Source organism: Nematostella vectensis, chromosome 5 (genome assembly GCF_932526225.1).
Source record: "Nematostella vectensis chromosome 5, jaNemVect1.1, whole genome shotgun sequence".
Lineage (NCBI taxonomy): Eukaryota > Metazoa > Cnidaria > Anthozoa > Actiniaria > Edwardsiidae > Nematostella > Nematostella vectensis.
The window spans coordinates 4,424,264-4,439,108 of record NC_064038.1 but is presented as its reverse complement, the minus strand read 5'-3'; the positions used below and the strand labels follow the sequence as shown (position 1 = coordinate 4,439,108).

General features: G+C 42.1%; 1 protein-coding gene across 1 annotated transcript; it reads right to left on the bottom strand.

Moving 5' to 3' along the window:
* Nucleotides 1-371: 371 nt before the first annotated feature.
* On the bottom strand, nt 372-14,757 carry LOC5502587 (non-lysosomal glucosylceramidase). The gene is made up of 21 exons (XM_032370882.2): nt 13,280-14,757; nt 13,113-13,201; nt 10,800-10,915; nt 10,441-10,482; nt 10,082-10,276; nt 9,434-9,635; nt 8,893-9,059; nt 8,599-8,710; nt 8,274-8,427; nt 7,798-7,923; nt 7,571-7,725; nt 7,116-7,220; nt 6,807-6,914; nt 4,560-4,645; nt 4,220-4,285; nt 3,491-3,597; nt 2,881-3,023; nt 2,614-2,732; nt 1,947-2,060; nt 1,790-1,867; nt 372-1,709 (listed from the first exon to the last, which is right to left on the bottom strand). The coding sequence occupies exons 1-21, from the start codon at nt 13,441-13,443 to the stop codon at nt 1,461-1,463; spliced, it is 2,697 nt and encodes an 898-aa protein (XP_032226773.1). The 5' UTR covers nt 13,444-14,757; the 3' UTR covers nt 372-1,460.
* Between the last annotated feature and the right edge of the window lie 88 nt (nt 14,758-14,845).

The window sequence follows — 14,845 nt, the reverse complement described above, 5'->3', positions numbered from 1 at the left end:
CGAATACAGAATGTATATCCCTGAATTCGCCTCTCTGTTTTCTGGTAACTTTGTACCCTCGAATAGCTCTATTTGTACCCTGGGTACCAGAGCCTCCAACTTCTCTCGCCCAGTGACGCTCAGCCAAAACGGCATTTTGGCTGAGCGTCTCTGGACGAGAGAAGTCTGGAGGCTTTGGTACCCAGGGTACTCTTTTTGTTGTAAGTACCGTATTCGAATAAGTGCCCGGGGCGTTCATTTAATTTTCGGGTGTTGGCGGTGGAAAGTACCAATTTCTGGATCGAGGAAGAATTATTTTCTCCCATATATATATGAAATCATTTATCATTGAATATCAACCATCAACCCTTGCCTATTTAATTCATGTAAAGTTATGGAATGAATATCTTTATTCACTCTTTTTGGTGTCCAGCCTAGCGACCGGCACCTGGCCATATCGCCGGCTTGACTGTACAGAATATTCCTTAATATAATTCCTATTACATTGCATAAATAACTTATATTACATTCTTCAATTCAGTACTGTGCATATTGTTTTATATTATAAATTACAATTTCCAATAAAGATATTCCTGCTATTTCAATAATAAATACATCTGCGTCACACACCTATTTAGAAAATCGTTGTCCCCGCGCGCAGATGGCAATTACCAAATGTTAGCGAGATATTCTTTGGAAAAATACCACGGAACCACTCATAGTTCTACTGAATACAGAAAAAAATGTTAAAAAAAGAAAAACGTGCGATAAGTCATAGTTAATAGGATAAGTTTCAACTTCTTGTCTTTATTCTCAAAAATAATTACGCCTATAATCAGCATTCGGTCATAGAATTACCATTTTCCTTACGCCATTTGCACTGACAACTTTTTTAATATAGGTAAATAAGTTATAAAAACAGAAAAATGGAATATATTTTCTGCTTTTTACTTGAATAAAAAAGATCATTCTCTGAACATTGAAGATTAAAAGATAAATATTCATAAAACCTTTGTACTCCACCTTAATTAGAATATAAACAATATATATCAAATGAATAACCTCAAACTGACTTTCATAAGACTTACACATTTCATGAAACCACTCAGCCCATATCGTGTATTGCCAAGTATCTACCGAACAGTCAAGTCACTGTCGGATAATGTTGAGTTGCTCACGAATAGCACCGTCTTGCACTACCGAGTAATGCCGATTCACTGCCTGCTTAAGAATAGCACCGAGTAACTACCGAACAGTCGAGTCACTGCCGGATAGAGCCGAGTCGCTCGAGAATAGCACCGTCTATCACTACCACGTAGTGCCGATTCACTGCCTGATAGAGCCGAATGCTGCCGACAGCAAGTAGCTAATCGTATTCCCTAAAAAATATTATACATTCCAGTTCACAGCCCCGAGTTGAAACACTTAAAACCAAAGATTGGATTTCGAGTTATAAAAGAGTTGAGAGTTATATAAGAGAATTATAGCAACCCGGTGATTCCTCCATTCATCTGACTCGTCCCAGGGTCTTTCGTTGATGACTCCCTCTTGTTTTTCCTCTTCTCCAGCGCCCACTGCATCGCCCAAATGCTCAGCGGTCGCATATATGCTAATGACCGGTAGTTGCCATTGGCAACGATGGCTTCAGGGGTCTGGAAGTTCATGCCTAATCGCTCGAAGCACGTATTGTAGATACCGCTTGCCGTTTTAAAACCTTCATCAACCAGCCCCTGTAACACGTATATCAAAAATACCAGGTGAGTGCTGTGCAGGCAACTGGAAATGACATCACAATCAAGACTCGCCATACCTCCTGTATCATAGATGCCGCTACCGCATACGTCACCCCGGTCCAGACCTCCTCGGCTTGAAGACTACTTGTGTCAAGCTTAAAAATAACCGAAGGCTCCGTTAAACATGTCCGCCTGTCCGTCCGTCCGTCTGTCTGTCTCTATATGCCGTCTTACCTGTCCATCAGGCCTAATGCCATTCACAGCGCCCATTGTTCCCTCCTGGAATTTCATCACGTTGAAGTTAAACACTGTTCTCAGGGCACTGATTACATTCTCACTCGGGAAAACCTAAAACAGACCAGAAAAGGTGGCATAAGATAGGAGATGGCGAAGACATTGAGTATGGATGGTAGTGGTTATGATGATGATGGTGGCGATGATGGTGATGGTCGTGGTGGCGATGATGGATGGTGATGATGATGATGGTGGTGGTGTTGGGACTGGAGGTATGGTGGTAGAGGTGGTGGTGCAGAGGTGATGTTGGTGGTATGATGATAATAATGGTATGATGATTATGGTAGTGGTGATGATAGTGGTGAAGATAATATCACATCTGTTTTAATAATCAGATCTCACATCTTCTTATTCTATTATTATTCTATTATTATTTTATTATCATTCTATCAACAAAGGCCTATTTCCCTAGCAAAGTAAGCGGAGAACAAGAAAAGAGCGAAGACGTAAGATCCTTACCGCGCGGGTGAAAATCAGGGCAAAGGAAGGCAGAAAAAGCTGCTACGTCGCTTGCGTCCATGTGCGTTTCACACGAGCTAAAGTATCTTTCCTCGCTAGTTAAAATACAGCGAAAGGAGAATTGACTTTGATATCTTCACCACCTTACCCGGTCATTAGATGTTTGGGCCAGGTCGCAGGCGTGCAGGTACCACTGTCCAGATAACTGGTCCGCCATTATGCTGTTGTGATACTTGCTAGTGCTACTGTCGTAGTTGTAGTACTTGCCTGGAAATAGTGTATTTAATTAAAAAAAAACATGTTGCCTTTTCAATTGTACCTAAATTAGCACGCGTATAGTTTTGTGACCATCATCATTATCGTTATCGCCATGGTAAAGCATTGACTATCAACCTGCAACAGTGCTAGAACTAACCGTTCCACAGCAGTCTCTCGTATGCTTTTTTGCCCCTCGCCAAGATCTTCTCGTATTTCCCTCTCTCATCAGGGAAGTCTAGGATGGTAGCAATCTCAGCCATAACACGCAGAGCGGCGAGCCACAGTCCCCCACAATAGGCACTGAAAGATAGCACACAGATCAGCACAACATGTACTGTAAGACAGCACACAGGTTAACACATGTAAAGCAAGACAACACGCAGATCAACACAAAATGTACTGCAAGACAACACACATGTTAACACCAATTTAACCACAAGTAAACACGTACTTCAAGATCAGGGCCGTAGCAGGGGTGGGGCAGTGGGAGCTCGTGCAAACCCCCCTTCCCCCCCCCCCCCCCCCCCCCACACACACACAATATCTTCGAAAATTATAAAGAGATGACCAATGGGCGTGACTCTCATCGACTCTTATTCGCTCTGTTCAAATTTGGTCGGGTGAATGAGAGTTGATAAGACCGTTTGATTTCAACCTTGTGCGAGATAGAAAGAGTGGAATTCTCTATGACTCTTATTAACTCTCATCTCCCTTTGATCGAGGCAAAAGGTCGCTCTTGACATGTACCTAGGGCCTGTGACACGTACCTAGGGCCTGTGACAGGCCACGCGTCGAATGTTTGATCGGCAAGCCCAGAGTTCTCGATGAGTCCATCGCCGTCTGAGTCATACGTCATGGACTTGGTCATAACAGTCTGCGAAGCACAAGACTCATCAGCTCTTCACAAGCGATGAAAACAGAGCAAAGCACAAGACTCATCAGCTCTTCACAAGCGATGGAAACAGAGCAAAGCACAAGACTCATCAGCTCTTCATAAGCGATGAAAACAAAGCAAAGCACAAGACCCATCAGCTCTTCATAAGCGATGAAAACAAAGCAAAGCACAAGACTCATCAGCTCTTCATAAGCGATGAAAACAGAGCAAAGCACAAGACTCATCAGCTCTTCACAAGCGATGGAAACAGAGCTAAGCGCAAGACTTGTGTTAAAGCCAGCTCTTCACAAAAGATGGAAACAGAGCAAAGCACAAGACTCATGTTAAAGCCAGCTCTTCACAAGCGATGGAAACAGAGATAAGCATCAGGCCTAATGGCACTGGTTAAAGCCAGCTCTTCACAAGCGATGGAAAAGGGAGCCCCCCTTGATGGAATTACCATACATACCTCAAACTAAAAAAGGGGAAAAAAATCAAAGAACTTGTGGGATTCGAGTTTTCCGAGAGAAATCATGAAAAAAAAACTACTACAGGCTCTAAAGACGTCCGAGTAACGGATGCTGTTCTTAGAAACGAAAATCGTCAAGTTAACGGGTGGTACCTTGGTGATGGGCCACATATCTTGCAGGTAGTAGACATCGTTGGTGAATACATAGTCCCTGTACACCTGGGAAACGTCGTCGCGTTAAATTGTGTGGCGTGAAAATTTAAGATTAAAAGATAAAGAGAGATAGAGTCGAATACCAGTTTTTGGTGCATTGTATTTATTCTTCTGGTTTACGATCACGACTATTTGGTCCTTTTGTATCGATTCATATTAACAGTAGCATATTTTTAAGCCCGTCATGCAAGATATGATATTAATATCGCTCCTTGTGTACCATTTTCCACAGCCCACATAAAAATGTAATACATTAGTGTCCAACTGTTTCGTTCCTCACCTGAAGCACAAACTTGAGGTTGAGGTCTTTCCATTTTGATGTGTCGTGAATGTGATAAGCGTTCACGTGATCCCAAGGCGCCTCGGCTGAAACAAAAAGAAGGGAAAGCGACGGACAGTTCACATTATAGGTATCTTAACTCAATAAGTTGTTCTTGGCTTGAATGAAAAAGGGGTAATCTGTCACGTGACGTTTGAGCTTATCATTAACAGTACAGTGGAGCTTCCATAGTTCAGTATTCCTGGGTAATGTCCATTATATAGAGGGTGTCCGCGTAATATGGGTACTTAAAAGGTCAGAGCGTTCCTGCGAAATGTCCGTTATATAGAGGTTACCCCTTAGTTCAGTATCCCTGGGTAATGTCCATTATATAGAGGGCGTCCGCGTAATATGGGTACTTAAAAGGTCAGAGCGTTCCTGCGAAATGTCCGTTATATAGAGGTTCTCCCTTAGTTCAGTATTCCTGGGTAATGTCCATTATATAGAGGGTGTCTGCGTAATATGGGTACTTAAAAGGTCAGAGCGTTCCTGCGAAATGTCCGTTATATAGAGGTTCTCCCTTAGTTCAGTATTCCTGGGTAATGTCCATTATATAGAGGGTGTCCGCGTAATATGGGTACTTAAAAGGTCAGAGCGTTCCTGCGAAATGTCCGTTATATAGAGGTTACCCCTTAGTTCAGTATCCCTGGGTAATGTCCATTATATAGAGGGCGTCCGCGTAATATGGGTACTTAAAAGGTCAGAGCGTTCCTGCGAAATGTCCGTTATATAGAGGTTCTCCCTTAGTTCAGTATTCCTGGGTAATGTCCATTATATAGAGGGTGTCTGCGTAATATGGGTACTTAAAAGGTCAGAGCGTTCCTGCGAAATGTCCGTTATATAGAGGTTCCCCCTTAGTTCAGTATTCCTGGGTAATGTCCATTATATAGAGGGTGTCCGCGTAATATGGGTACTAAAAAGGTCAGAGCGTTCCTGCGAAATGTCCGTTGTATAAAGGTTCCCCCGTAGTTCAGTATTCCTGGGTAATGTCTTTATATAGAGGGTGTCCGCGTAATATGGGTACTTAAAAGGTCAGAGCGTTCTTGCGAAATGTCCGTTATATAGAGGTTCTCCCTTAGTTCAGTATCCCTGGGTAATGTCCATTATATAGAGGGCGTCCGCGTAATATGGGTACTTAAAAGGTCAGAGCGTTCCTGCGAAATGTCAGTTATATAGAGGTTCTCCCTTAGTTCAGTATTCCTGGGTAATGTCCATTATATAGAGGGTGTCCGCGTAATATGGGTACTTAAAAGGTCAGAGCGTTCCTGCGAAATGTCCGTTATATAGAGGTTCCCCCTTAGTTCAGTATTCCTGGGTAATGTCCATTATATAGAGGGTGTCCGCGTAATATGGGTACTAAAAAGGTCAGAGCGTTCCTGCGAAATGTCCGTTGTATAGAGGTTCCCCCGTAGTTCAGTATTCCTGGGTAATGTCTTTATATAGAGGGTGTCCGCGTAATATGGGTACTAAAAAGGTCAGAGCGTTCCTGCGAAATGTCAGTTATATAGAGGTTCCCCCGTAGTTCAGTATTCCTGGGTAATGTCCATTATATAGAGGGTGTCCGCGTAATATGGGTACTTAAAAGGTCAGAGCGTTCCTGCGAAATGTCCGTTATATAGAGGTTCTCCCTTAGTTCAGTATTCCTGGGTAATGTCCATTATATAGAGGGTGTCCGCGTAATATGGGTACTTAAAAGGTCAGAGCGTTCCTGCGAAATGTCCGTTATATAGAGGTTCCCCCTTAGTTCAGTATTCCTGGGTAATGTCCATTATATAGAGGGTGTCCGCGTAATATGGGTACTAAAAAGGTCAGAGCGTTCCTGCGAAATGTCCGTTGTATAGAGGTTCCCCCGTAGTTCAGTATTCCTGGGTAATGTCTTTATATAGAGGGTGTCCGCGTAATATGGGTACTAAAAAGGTCAGAGCGTTCCTGCGAAATGTCAGTTATATAGAGGTTCCCCCGTAGTTCAGTATTCCTGGGTAATGTCCATTATATAGAGGGTGTCCGCGTAATATGGGTACTTAAAAGGTCAGAGCGTTCCTGCGAAATGTCCGTTATATAGAGGTTCTCCCTTAGTTCAGTATTCCTGGGTAATGTCCATTATATAGAGGGTATCCGCTTAAAAGGAGTCCTTAAGAGTTCAGAGTATCCCTGTGAAGTGTCCGTTAAATAAAGGTTTCACAGAGGATTCTGGGTAGTGCTACTCACATGGATCACCGATGTCATGTGGGATACATCCGGGGACTTTCTTCCTACAGTAGTGCCCATTCATCATCGTCATGACAACCTGATTGTCGGAGACGTTAACAGCGTGCGCTGGAACGAGAGTCAAGACGTTATTGGACTGATTGTCGTGAACAATAGAGTTATAAAGATAACAAAATAAAAACCATTCTCAGTATCAGCCGTGAACTTGAGTAGATCCTTAATAAATGGTTCACTATTAAAATGGTTAGGGTTAGGGTTAGGGGCACTATAGTGTACCATATATGAAGGATCTATGTAACTTGGACTCACCCATGTCGTACTGCAGGCTCAGTTGTAGCTTGGGCCAAAGCATGGCGAGCGCAAAAGACGCGTAAAAATGCACATCGTACGTATTGTACATCCGGTACTCATGGCCTGGGGTGAACGATCACAGTGTTACGGTATAAACTAGAAAACTAGGTGGCCTGCCTAGGCGTTGTGAGTGCGAAAGACGCGTAGAAATACTCGTGTCCTAGGGTGGACGATGATGATGTTACGGTACTAGCTAGAGAACTAGGTGGCCTGCCTAGGGGTTGTGGAAACAGGAAAAGGCTGACATCGTATGTTGTATGCTTCTGTAGCACAGCTACTCTGGTTTCTCAAAGGCGTGAAGCCAGGGTGTAAATTATCCGCTCAAAAAATTAATATTCAATAGGTATTACAGACAGTCTACAAAGCGCCGCCCTTACACGCGACTTCTACTGAATTGTGTCCGCACATCGTACCTTCAAGATATGCGAATCTTCCAATCTTTCGGACAATGTCAGCTGTACCCTTACTAGTCCCAGACTCCGAACGGACATCCAGCCAGACAGTTCCCCCATCAGCGACAAAGTAGAGCTCGTTAAAAAGCGCTGATTTGTACCAGTTGGGTAGTGACCTGCAAAGTACAAAAAAGGAGCGTTCACTTCTATATTCTGGACACTTAAAACATAAACTCAAGACAACTTACTCGTCTTGTAGTATGGGTTTCTGCCACGCCTCGATCTTCGTCTCCCAGTCAGGATAACTCATAAGGGCGTGGCTACATAAGGCGGGGCCTGCGTTGCCTTGGTGACCGAAATAACGGGTATAATACCTGGAGATAGTAAACGATACGCAAAAGTTTACTTCCTACCTTTTTCTGTTTGTAAACAAGGGTACAGAGGTAAAACAAAATACTGAAAAGGACTGACACGAATAAACTCCTGGCTTACCACGATTTTAATAAGACTTCTCGAGACTTCTCGAGTTCTAATCGGATATTATCAAGCTTTTCTAAACCTAATGCCTTTAAGACATTCAAATAGACACATCAAGTACGCTCAAAGATAGGGTCGTCTTTTTTATTCTGCATCCCAGATAATGTTTTACAGCTACACCGCGTTGAACAAGGCAACGTAATAGCTGGAACCCTATTTCCTCCGTGTTCATCCGGGTCCTATTTACCTGTAATGTCTCTTTTTGCTGTTACCAAAATATATCACGGGCATATCCCAAGCCAAGGCAAACTCCAGCTCGCCCCGGGAACGCGCAGCCACGGTGGTCGTCGCAGCAACTGCTGCACAAAGGGACTGGTCCGACCTGGACGGAGGGCTTGGTTCTAGGGTTTAAAAGGGACTGAATGAGGTGACCTTAAATCTGGCTCTGTTATCCTTCGCAATATTTATTTCCCTGTGGCGCTGTTGTGAATAAAGCCTTTTGATTGGGCTATTATCTATCAGACAAGATAAACAAACACCAAGGTCAATGTCTAGAATCGACGATGGGTTACCTGTGGACGAGTTAAGCTTCCCGTCATCCATCAGGTCATTCCATACTCTGCGGCACGGCGTCCTTGAGTCGAACCATGTTTTCGTTGTCACGGTAACCAGTTCTTTCTCCGCCTTTAAAGGGATGGAGCGTAAATTAGGGAACTTGATACATGAAATGAGTATCGGAAATGCTCGTTTTAGTGCCAAACTTCAAGTAATACCCCCCTTCCAGGACACCTCCCTCCCTTACCACCACAAGAATATAAGGATGACCTGTGACATCACACGACGCGTTACTTCCGGTCGTAGCCTACCTTATGTAGAGCCTTCGCTGCGATCGCTAACGTGTAGGGTAACTTGTGGTGTTTATGGTGTAATAACACTCCCGTGACATCACACGTTGTGTTACTTCCGGTCGTATCGGCGCTTGGAATCCTGGGGGGTTTCACGTGGTTTTGTTCCATGTGGATGTGATTGGCGACTATGAAAATCATAACAAATTTTTAGCCAGCGGAAAAAGAAACGAATGAAAAAAACGAAAGCTTCTGTAAATCGTTCCGTGCTCGCTTATTATAATTTTCATATCCTTAGTTTACTAAAATTAATCAATTAATTTGGGTAAGATTTTTGGCCATTGGAGCACAATCAAAACACTTTGCCAAAATAAAAACTGCAATGCGTTTATTTCAATTGGCAAGGGATGTGACATATTTGCTGCACAATTGAATAAAAAACACACACCAAAAAGCAATATGTGGGAATGGCGTCGTAGGATGTGTGCCAAATATTTGACATTGACAAAACAATACAAAGAAATGTGGAAAGGGTGGCCTAGCATTTGTGCCAACTAATCACCTTTGGATGCCGAAGGACCGCCCTGGTCTACATTCCCTTTGCAGTGCACGCCTTTACAACAGAACGATTCGTTGTAGTGTCCGGCCGTGAGGTCCTGGGTACCATCCCCATTCTCGAACGAGAACATGATTGACACTTCCACTTCTTCGTTGTTATTGTTTTCTATAGACCAGATGAAAACAGCCACGGGAAGGCTCGTGTCCTAGCAAGAAATGGCATCAATAGGTTACATGATTGGGACTTTCAACACTTCACCATACCTACAGACAGACCCACCACTAGACCTAGGGGTCCCGATACCGATAAGACTAGATGGACACAGCTACGGCTAAGGCTCGTGTCCTAGCAAGAAATGGCATCAAACATGCAGATGGTGGGGGTTTGGGGGAATAGGCGGATTCGTAACCTAGCTATGTCAACAGCGTAACCTTCTGTCCCTCCCTGCAACAGGACCTTCTGTCCCTCCCTTTTTATTTTCTTCTCCACTTGCGTCTTCTTCGTGCTGATTACGCATGCGCGTTATAAAGCCCTAAGAGCTTCTCTCATTCTTGGAAGGCCTTGCTGCCTTGTGCGTAGTCAGGATATGCTGAGGGTAGGAGAGGGTTGCAGATACTTTAAAAAAAAGGAAAAGCTGAAGAGGCATTTTACCTTATAATCATGGGGGAAGACTGGAGAGACTTGTCGACAAACCAAGATGATGTCCTGACCGGGCAACTCGTACCGGGTCCACGCACGCGGATACAGAGCATGGTACACTGCATTAGAACCGCTGAACCCCCAGTTCCAGCCCTGCAGGCTCCGGCCACACAGAACACCATTTGGACGATTAGGAGAAAGAACGGCCTTTAGGATACAATGATAAGTAATACATTATTTATGAATAAGCGTTTATCAAGAAGTTATAACTGTATTCTCTCTCCTCTTAACTCCTATTTTCGGTAAAGACATCCAAATAGTATCAACATTTTTAGAGGAATTTCCTGATGCACACTGAAAAATTTACAAACCTGGTAGGTGGTCCTCCCTTTTTTCCTCACACATACAACGAACTGTAACATAAAGATTAATTTAATATTCATACTATTTCATTCAGGGTCTTGTAAGCATCAGTTCTTGTGCTAATTTTGGGGAGGTGCTAAATTCAAAATCTGTTTTATCTCTACATAAAAATTGCTTTTTTACAACAGGCAAGGAGAAAATTATTTTCAAGAACTAATATTGTGGATAGACAGTTTTCCTTTTTTCCTTTCATTGTCAAAGTCTATTGCGCAAGGCTCTTATTTGAGGGAGGTGCTTATTCAAGCAATTACAGCAATTACGATGTTTTTGGGAATTTAGAACAGGACATTTTTTTCTAGCACTGTACCTGATTAGCCTCAACATAGTTGTAGGAGTAAATTCCTGGGGTTAACTGCCATCGGTTGAACTCGCCTCGCCAGCCACGCCCTATTGTCCCACACCCAATACCACCAAGTGGCACACCTAAAGGTCAAAAAAGCTATAGATGCTACAAATACTTTAACCATATTCTGGAGAAGATACCAAATTTACATTGCCTCCAAATAATTTGATCAGAGGGTTCTGGCATTGGCCCACAGCAACACAGTTTGCTCACTAATACAAGGAAACTGTGATGTTTCTAATTTGAACTTTTTTTCCTGTACAGGGGTGCTGGGATGGGTTGATATCCATCCCTCATTTTTTCAGTAAAAAGGTAAAAGTCAAGCATCAAGAATAGGGTAGCTCCTTCTAATCCATCCTCTCAATAAAATTCCCTACCCATTCTAGACACAATAAGGCCTTCTGTAGATATACCTTATGTACCACACAAGTACTCCCTGTGGAGCATGCAGTCATATCAATTTATCTCTCATCAAGTATATCCCTTGTGGGTTTTATCAGCATATTAACAATTAAGTGTATCATACTATGCTGTAGGTTTCCTAGGACAGTGCACGCCAGTGTATGAATTATGTCAAGGGTATTTTGACAGCAGGACAAAGCTGCCCTTCAACCAGTATTCTGCCTAAACTATGCCTTGTCAAGAGGCGACTTATTGTCACAGCTATCTCAACCAGTACGTACAAGCTGTGACTCCAAATAATGAAGAAATAAAATTGTGTACCTAGCAGCCAAAGGGCTGATTAGAACACAACTTTTGTTAGGTACTGCTACCGGCCATGCAAAACCAGTGGTATTGGGTCACATATAAAAAAAATATACTTTCCAATGAAACCTAGAAAATCAATACTCAACTACCTTGGATTGCTTTTCTATCCCATTGTAACCCTAGTAATGTTCATGTACACACAAAGTGATCAATCAGAATACTTAAGAGATCGAATCTGGTATAAAAAAACATCATGACTAAGGCTAGAAGTCAGTCTGAACTTAAAACATTTTTATAGACAAGTATATGATACAGGCCCATAGCCAGCGGGGGAGGGGAGGGGTTGGAAAAACCACCCCATTTGACTGGATGGTCTGCTCAAATGAAGGAAACCACTGTGAGCTACCTAAGGGAAAGTAATCTGCTAAATGGGTAAATGTACACCCCCCCCCCCTCAAAATCTGGGCCTGTGATATACCAGAGGATATCTATCATTATATGATAGTATCTTAAGGAAGAAGCCAAAAGGTATGAGCAGGTATTCTATAACTGGAGATATTTGAGAAACAGAATAATAATAATAGATTTTAAATCATAAAACATGAAATGCTGTATGAGATATTCACAACTTACTGTGATAGGAAAAGCTAGCTGGCCTAAGGGTTTATAGAAGTACTTAAACGTAAAACCCTGAGACCATGATGCTAGAAAAAAGGTTTCAAGCAATAAATCTTGACATTTGTAAGAGGAGACACTTTGCAGTCAGCTCCGGATAAATTCTCCATTTCTTTCTTTGGTAATAAATGTTTGATGAATTAAATTTCTAAAATATGCAGACAAAATCACCTTAAATGAAGTATTTTTTTTACAACATTACTGAGATTTTTTCCCAAGCTTAAATCAAAATAAAACGGTAAATCTCGATTATTATTTTTATGCAAACATTATTTCTTATCCAAAAGTCAGAATCGTTTACCCTAACTGAATATCGCATTCTGAATTTCAGAACCACATCAAGATTATCGACAGATAGCAGTATGACTAATATCTCTTCATAAAGGCACAAAGCTATACTATAAATATTTTAAATTCAGCCTGGTTCCACAAATTGAATTTAGGAAACTACCACAATGTAGATTAGTTCTAATTTTTGGGACTCCAAAATGAATGGAAAAAAATCGGAAAATAAATCCCATTTGTAATAATATATAATTGCTCAAAAAGTACACATTGAACATGGCCCATACTTTTAATTGGAAGTCTTAAAATGATTTTGTTTTTATATGTAGATTTATTGTATAAATAGCCGTTAAAACATGAGAAATTAAAACAAAAACAAATATTTTCATAATTTTGCGAGAGAAAGGGCATATCGCAAACGATAGAACGATATAAAAATAGCTCCTGGATACGTTTAGGAAAATATCACATTAAAGATGCGACGACAGTTAAATCGGATGAAATAAAAATGATTCATTTAGTTAATAAGCGCATTTGAAAGTCAACAAATGCCAAATTTCAAAATTATTTATGCAGTACACGCTAAAAGAAAATCCCCAAAAGAATTACCGTAAACTTGTCGACACGGGTTTGCAGCCAATGGGTCAATATACGGCACTCTTCCATTCTTCTTCTCCTTCGTAGCATACTTCATATATCTATAAACACAAGTGACAAAAAAATATTTGTAAAACATCGCGCCTCTCGTTTCAAAATATACCGGCAAACTCCCCCACCTCCAGCCTAGACCGACAAGCTTGGGAATTTGACTCCAGCGAGGCAGATAGCAGGCTTGGGGCTTTGTAGAGTACGTATTATCTAGATGCACTCGCCAGCCGTATTTCGGTAAGACGCTTTCGTCGTCTTCCATCGTTTCTTGCTTCCCCTCCGTGGAAGCCATCTTGTTTTTGTTGTTGACAAAATGAGAAGTGTGCCTCCATTCTGTGGTCAGCGGTAGCTCACGCAAGTTTTATGGAGGGGTGGCGGTAATTTGCTCTTGAAAACAATGTAAAAACTAAAGAAAGCCGAGTATTTTTGCGTGCGTCGCCCACTACTAAAAAGCATCAAAAGAAGGGTTATTGCAAAAACTATCCTGCCAAGGGTGTTACACACTCATGCTTATTATGGCTTTACTTCGCAATCCCGGATATAATCGAAACACTGATGCCTGAAAGCCACATTGGGTTGAAAACACAACGCTCTACAACATCCCTTCAAGATGGGATACATGCTTTATTGAGATATCAAGAAAATTTGGCCAAAAATTGCAGATGCGCAGGATATGCTGGGGGGAAATAGTATAATAATGATTGGGATAGTATTATAGTATTGGGAAATTACTACTTTTTGCCGACCAAGGTGGGAAAGGGGGTATGCACACATAAATCATTGTTTTACTTTTATTTTTAAACGCGATCACCAGATCGCTACCATATAAGGAAAGTAACCAATTCCTTAAATGTAACAGGTTAATTCAGCCCCAATCCCCCAAAACGACAACGTTTCAAGTGGGAAAGGTGATGTGCACACTTATTTGACTTGATTAAACTATAATAGATCGGCCGTTGAATTATTTAATGGTCAATCTTGACAGGGGAAACAATAATTGACAGACAAGGACCTTGACGATAGCAAGCGCTACATTTTCTTTGCGTAAGAAATATTCCTTTTTTTTCCGGCTGTCCTCGTGCAATGCCAATTAACTTTTTTGGTTCCATCATGCGGCCAATTTAGAGGATTGGCGTCATGTAATACCTGACTAAAGATTCGTGTTTATTCGATGCTCCGGTCTCTTTCCAAACGAAATAAATAACTTTTTGAACACGATTTTTTATCATAAAAGCAGTCATCTCTATTTGTAGATAAATGGAATGCACAAATGAATGATATGATAGACAGGTGTGTCATTGCCTAGATTTGCTGGGGGAGGGGGGGTGCTCTATGCAGTAATAGCCTAACTGTGTGGAAAGCAGCCTTGGGTTTTGCCGTATTGCGGTATTGGCCCTATTTTGTACGATATTGCGGTAAAGAGCAAAAAACATGCGGTGACGCAGTATTTCAAAACACTGTGAGATGCGATATCTTGCTGTTTAAACGGCGGTATTGCGGTAAAAAAAGTTAAAATATCGCGGTGGTGCGGTGTCAATTAGTCCTGCGGTGCTCGGGATTCACACGTGGTACGGGATGATCTAGAGGGAAACCGGGGAAATGTCGGGGTGTCAAGCATCCTCTTCAAAACCTCGTCCGTCTGTGCGGTATGCGATATTACCGATTTCCCCCCCCCCCCCCCCCCCCCCCCACCA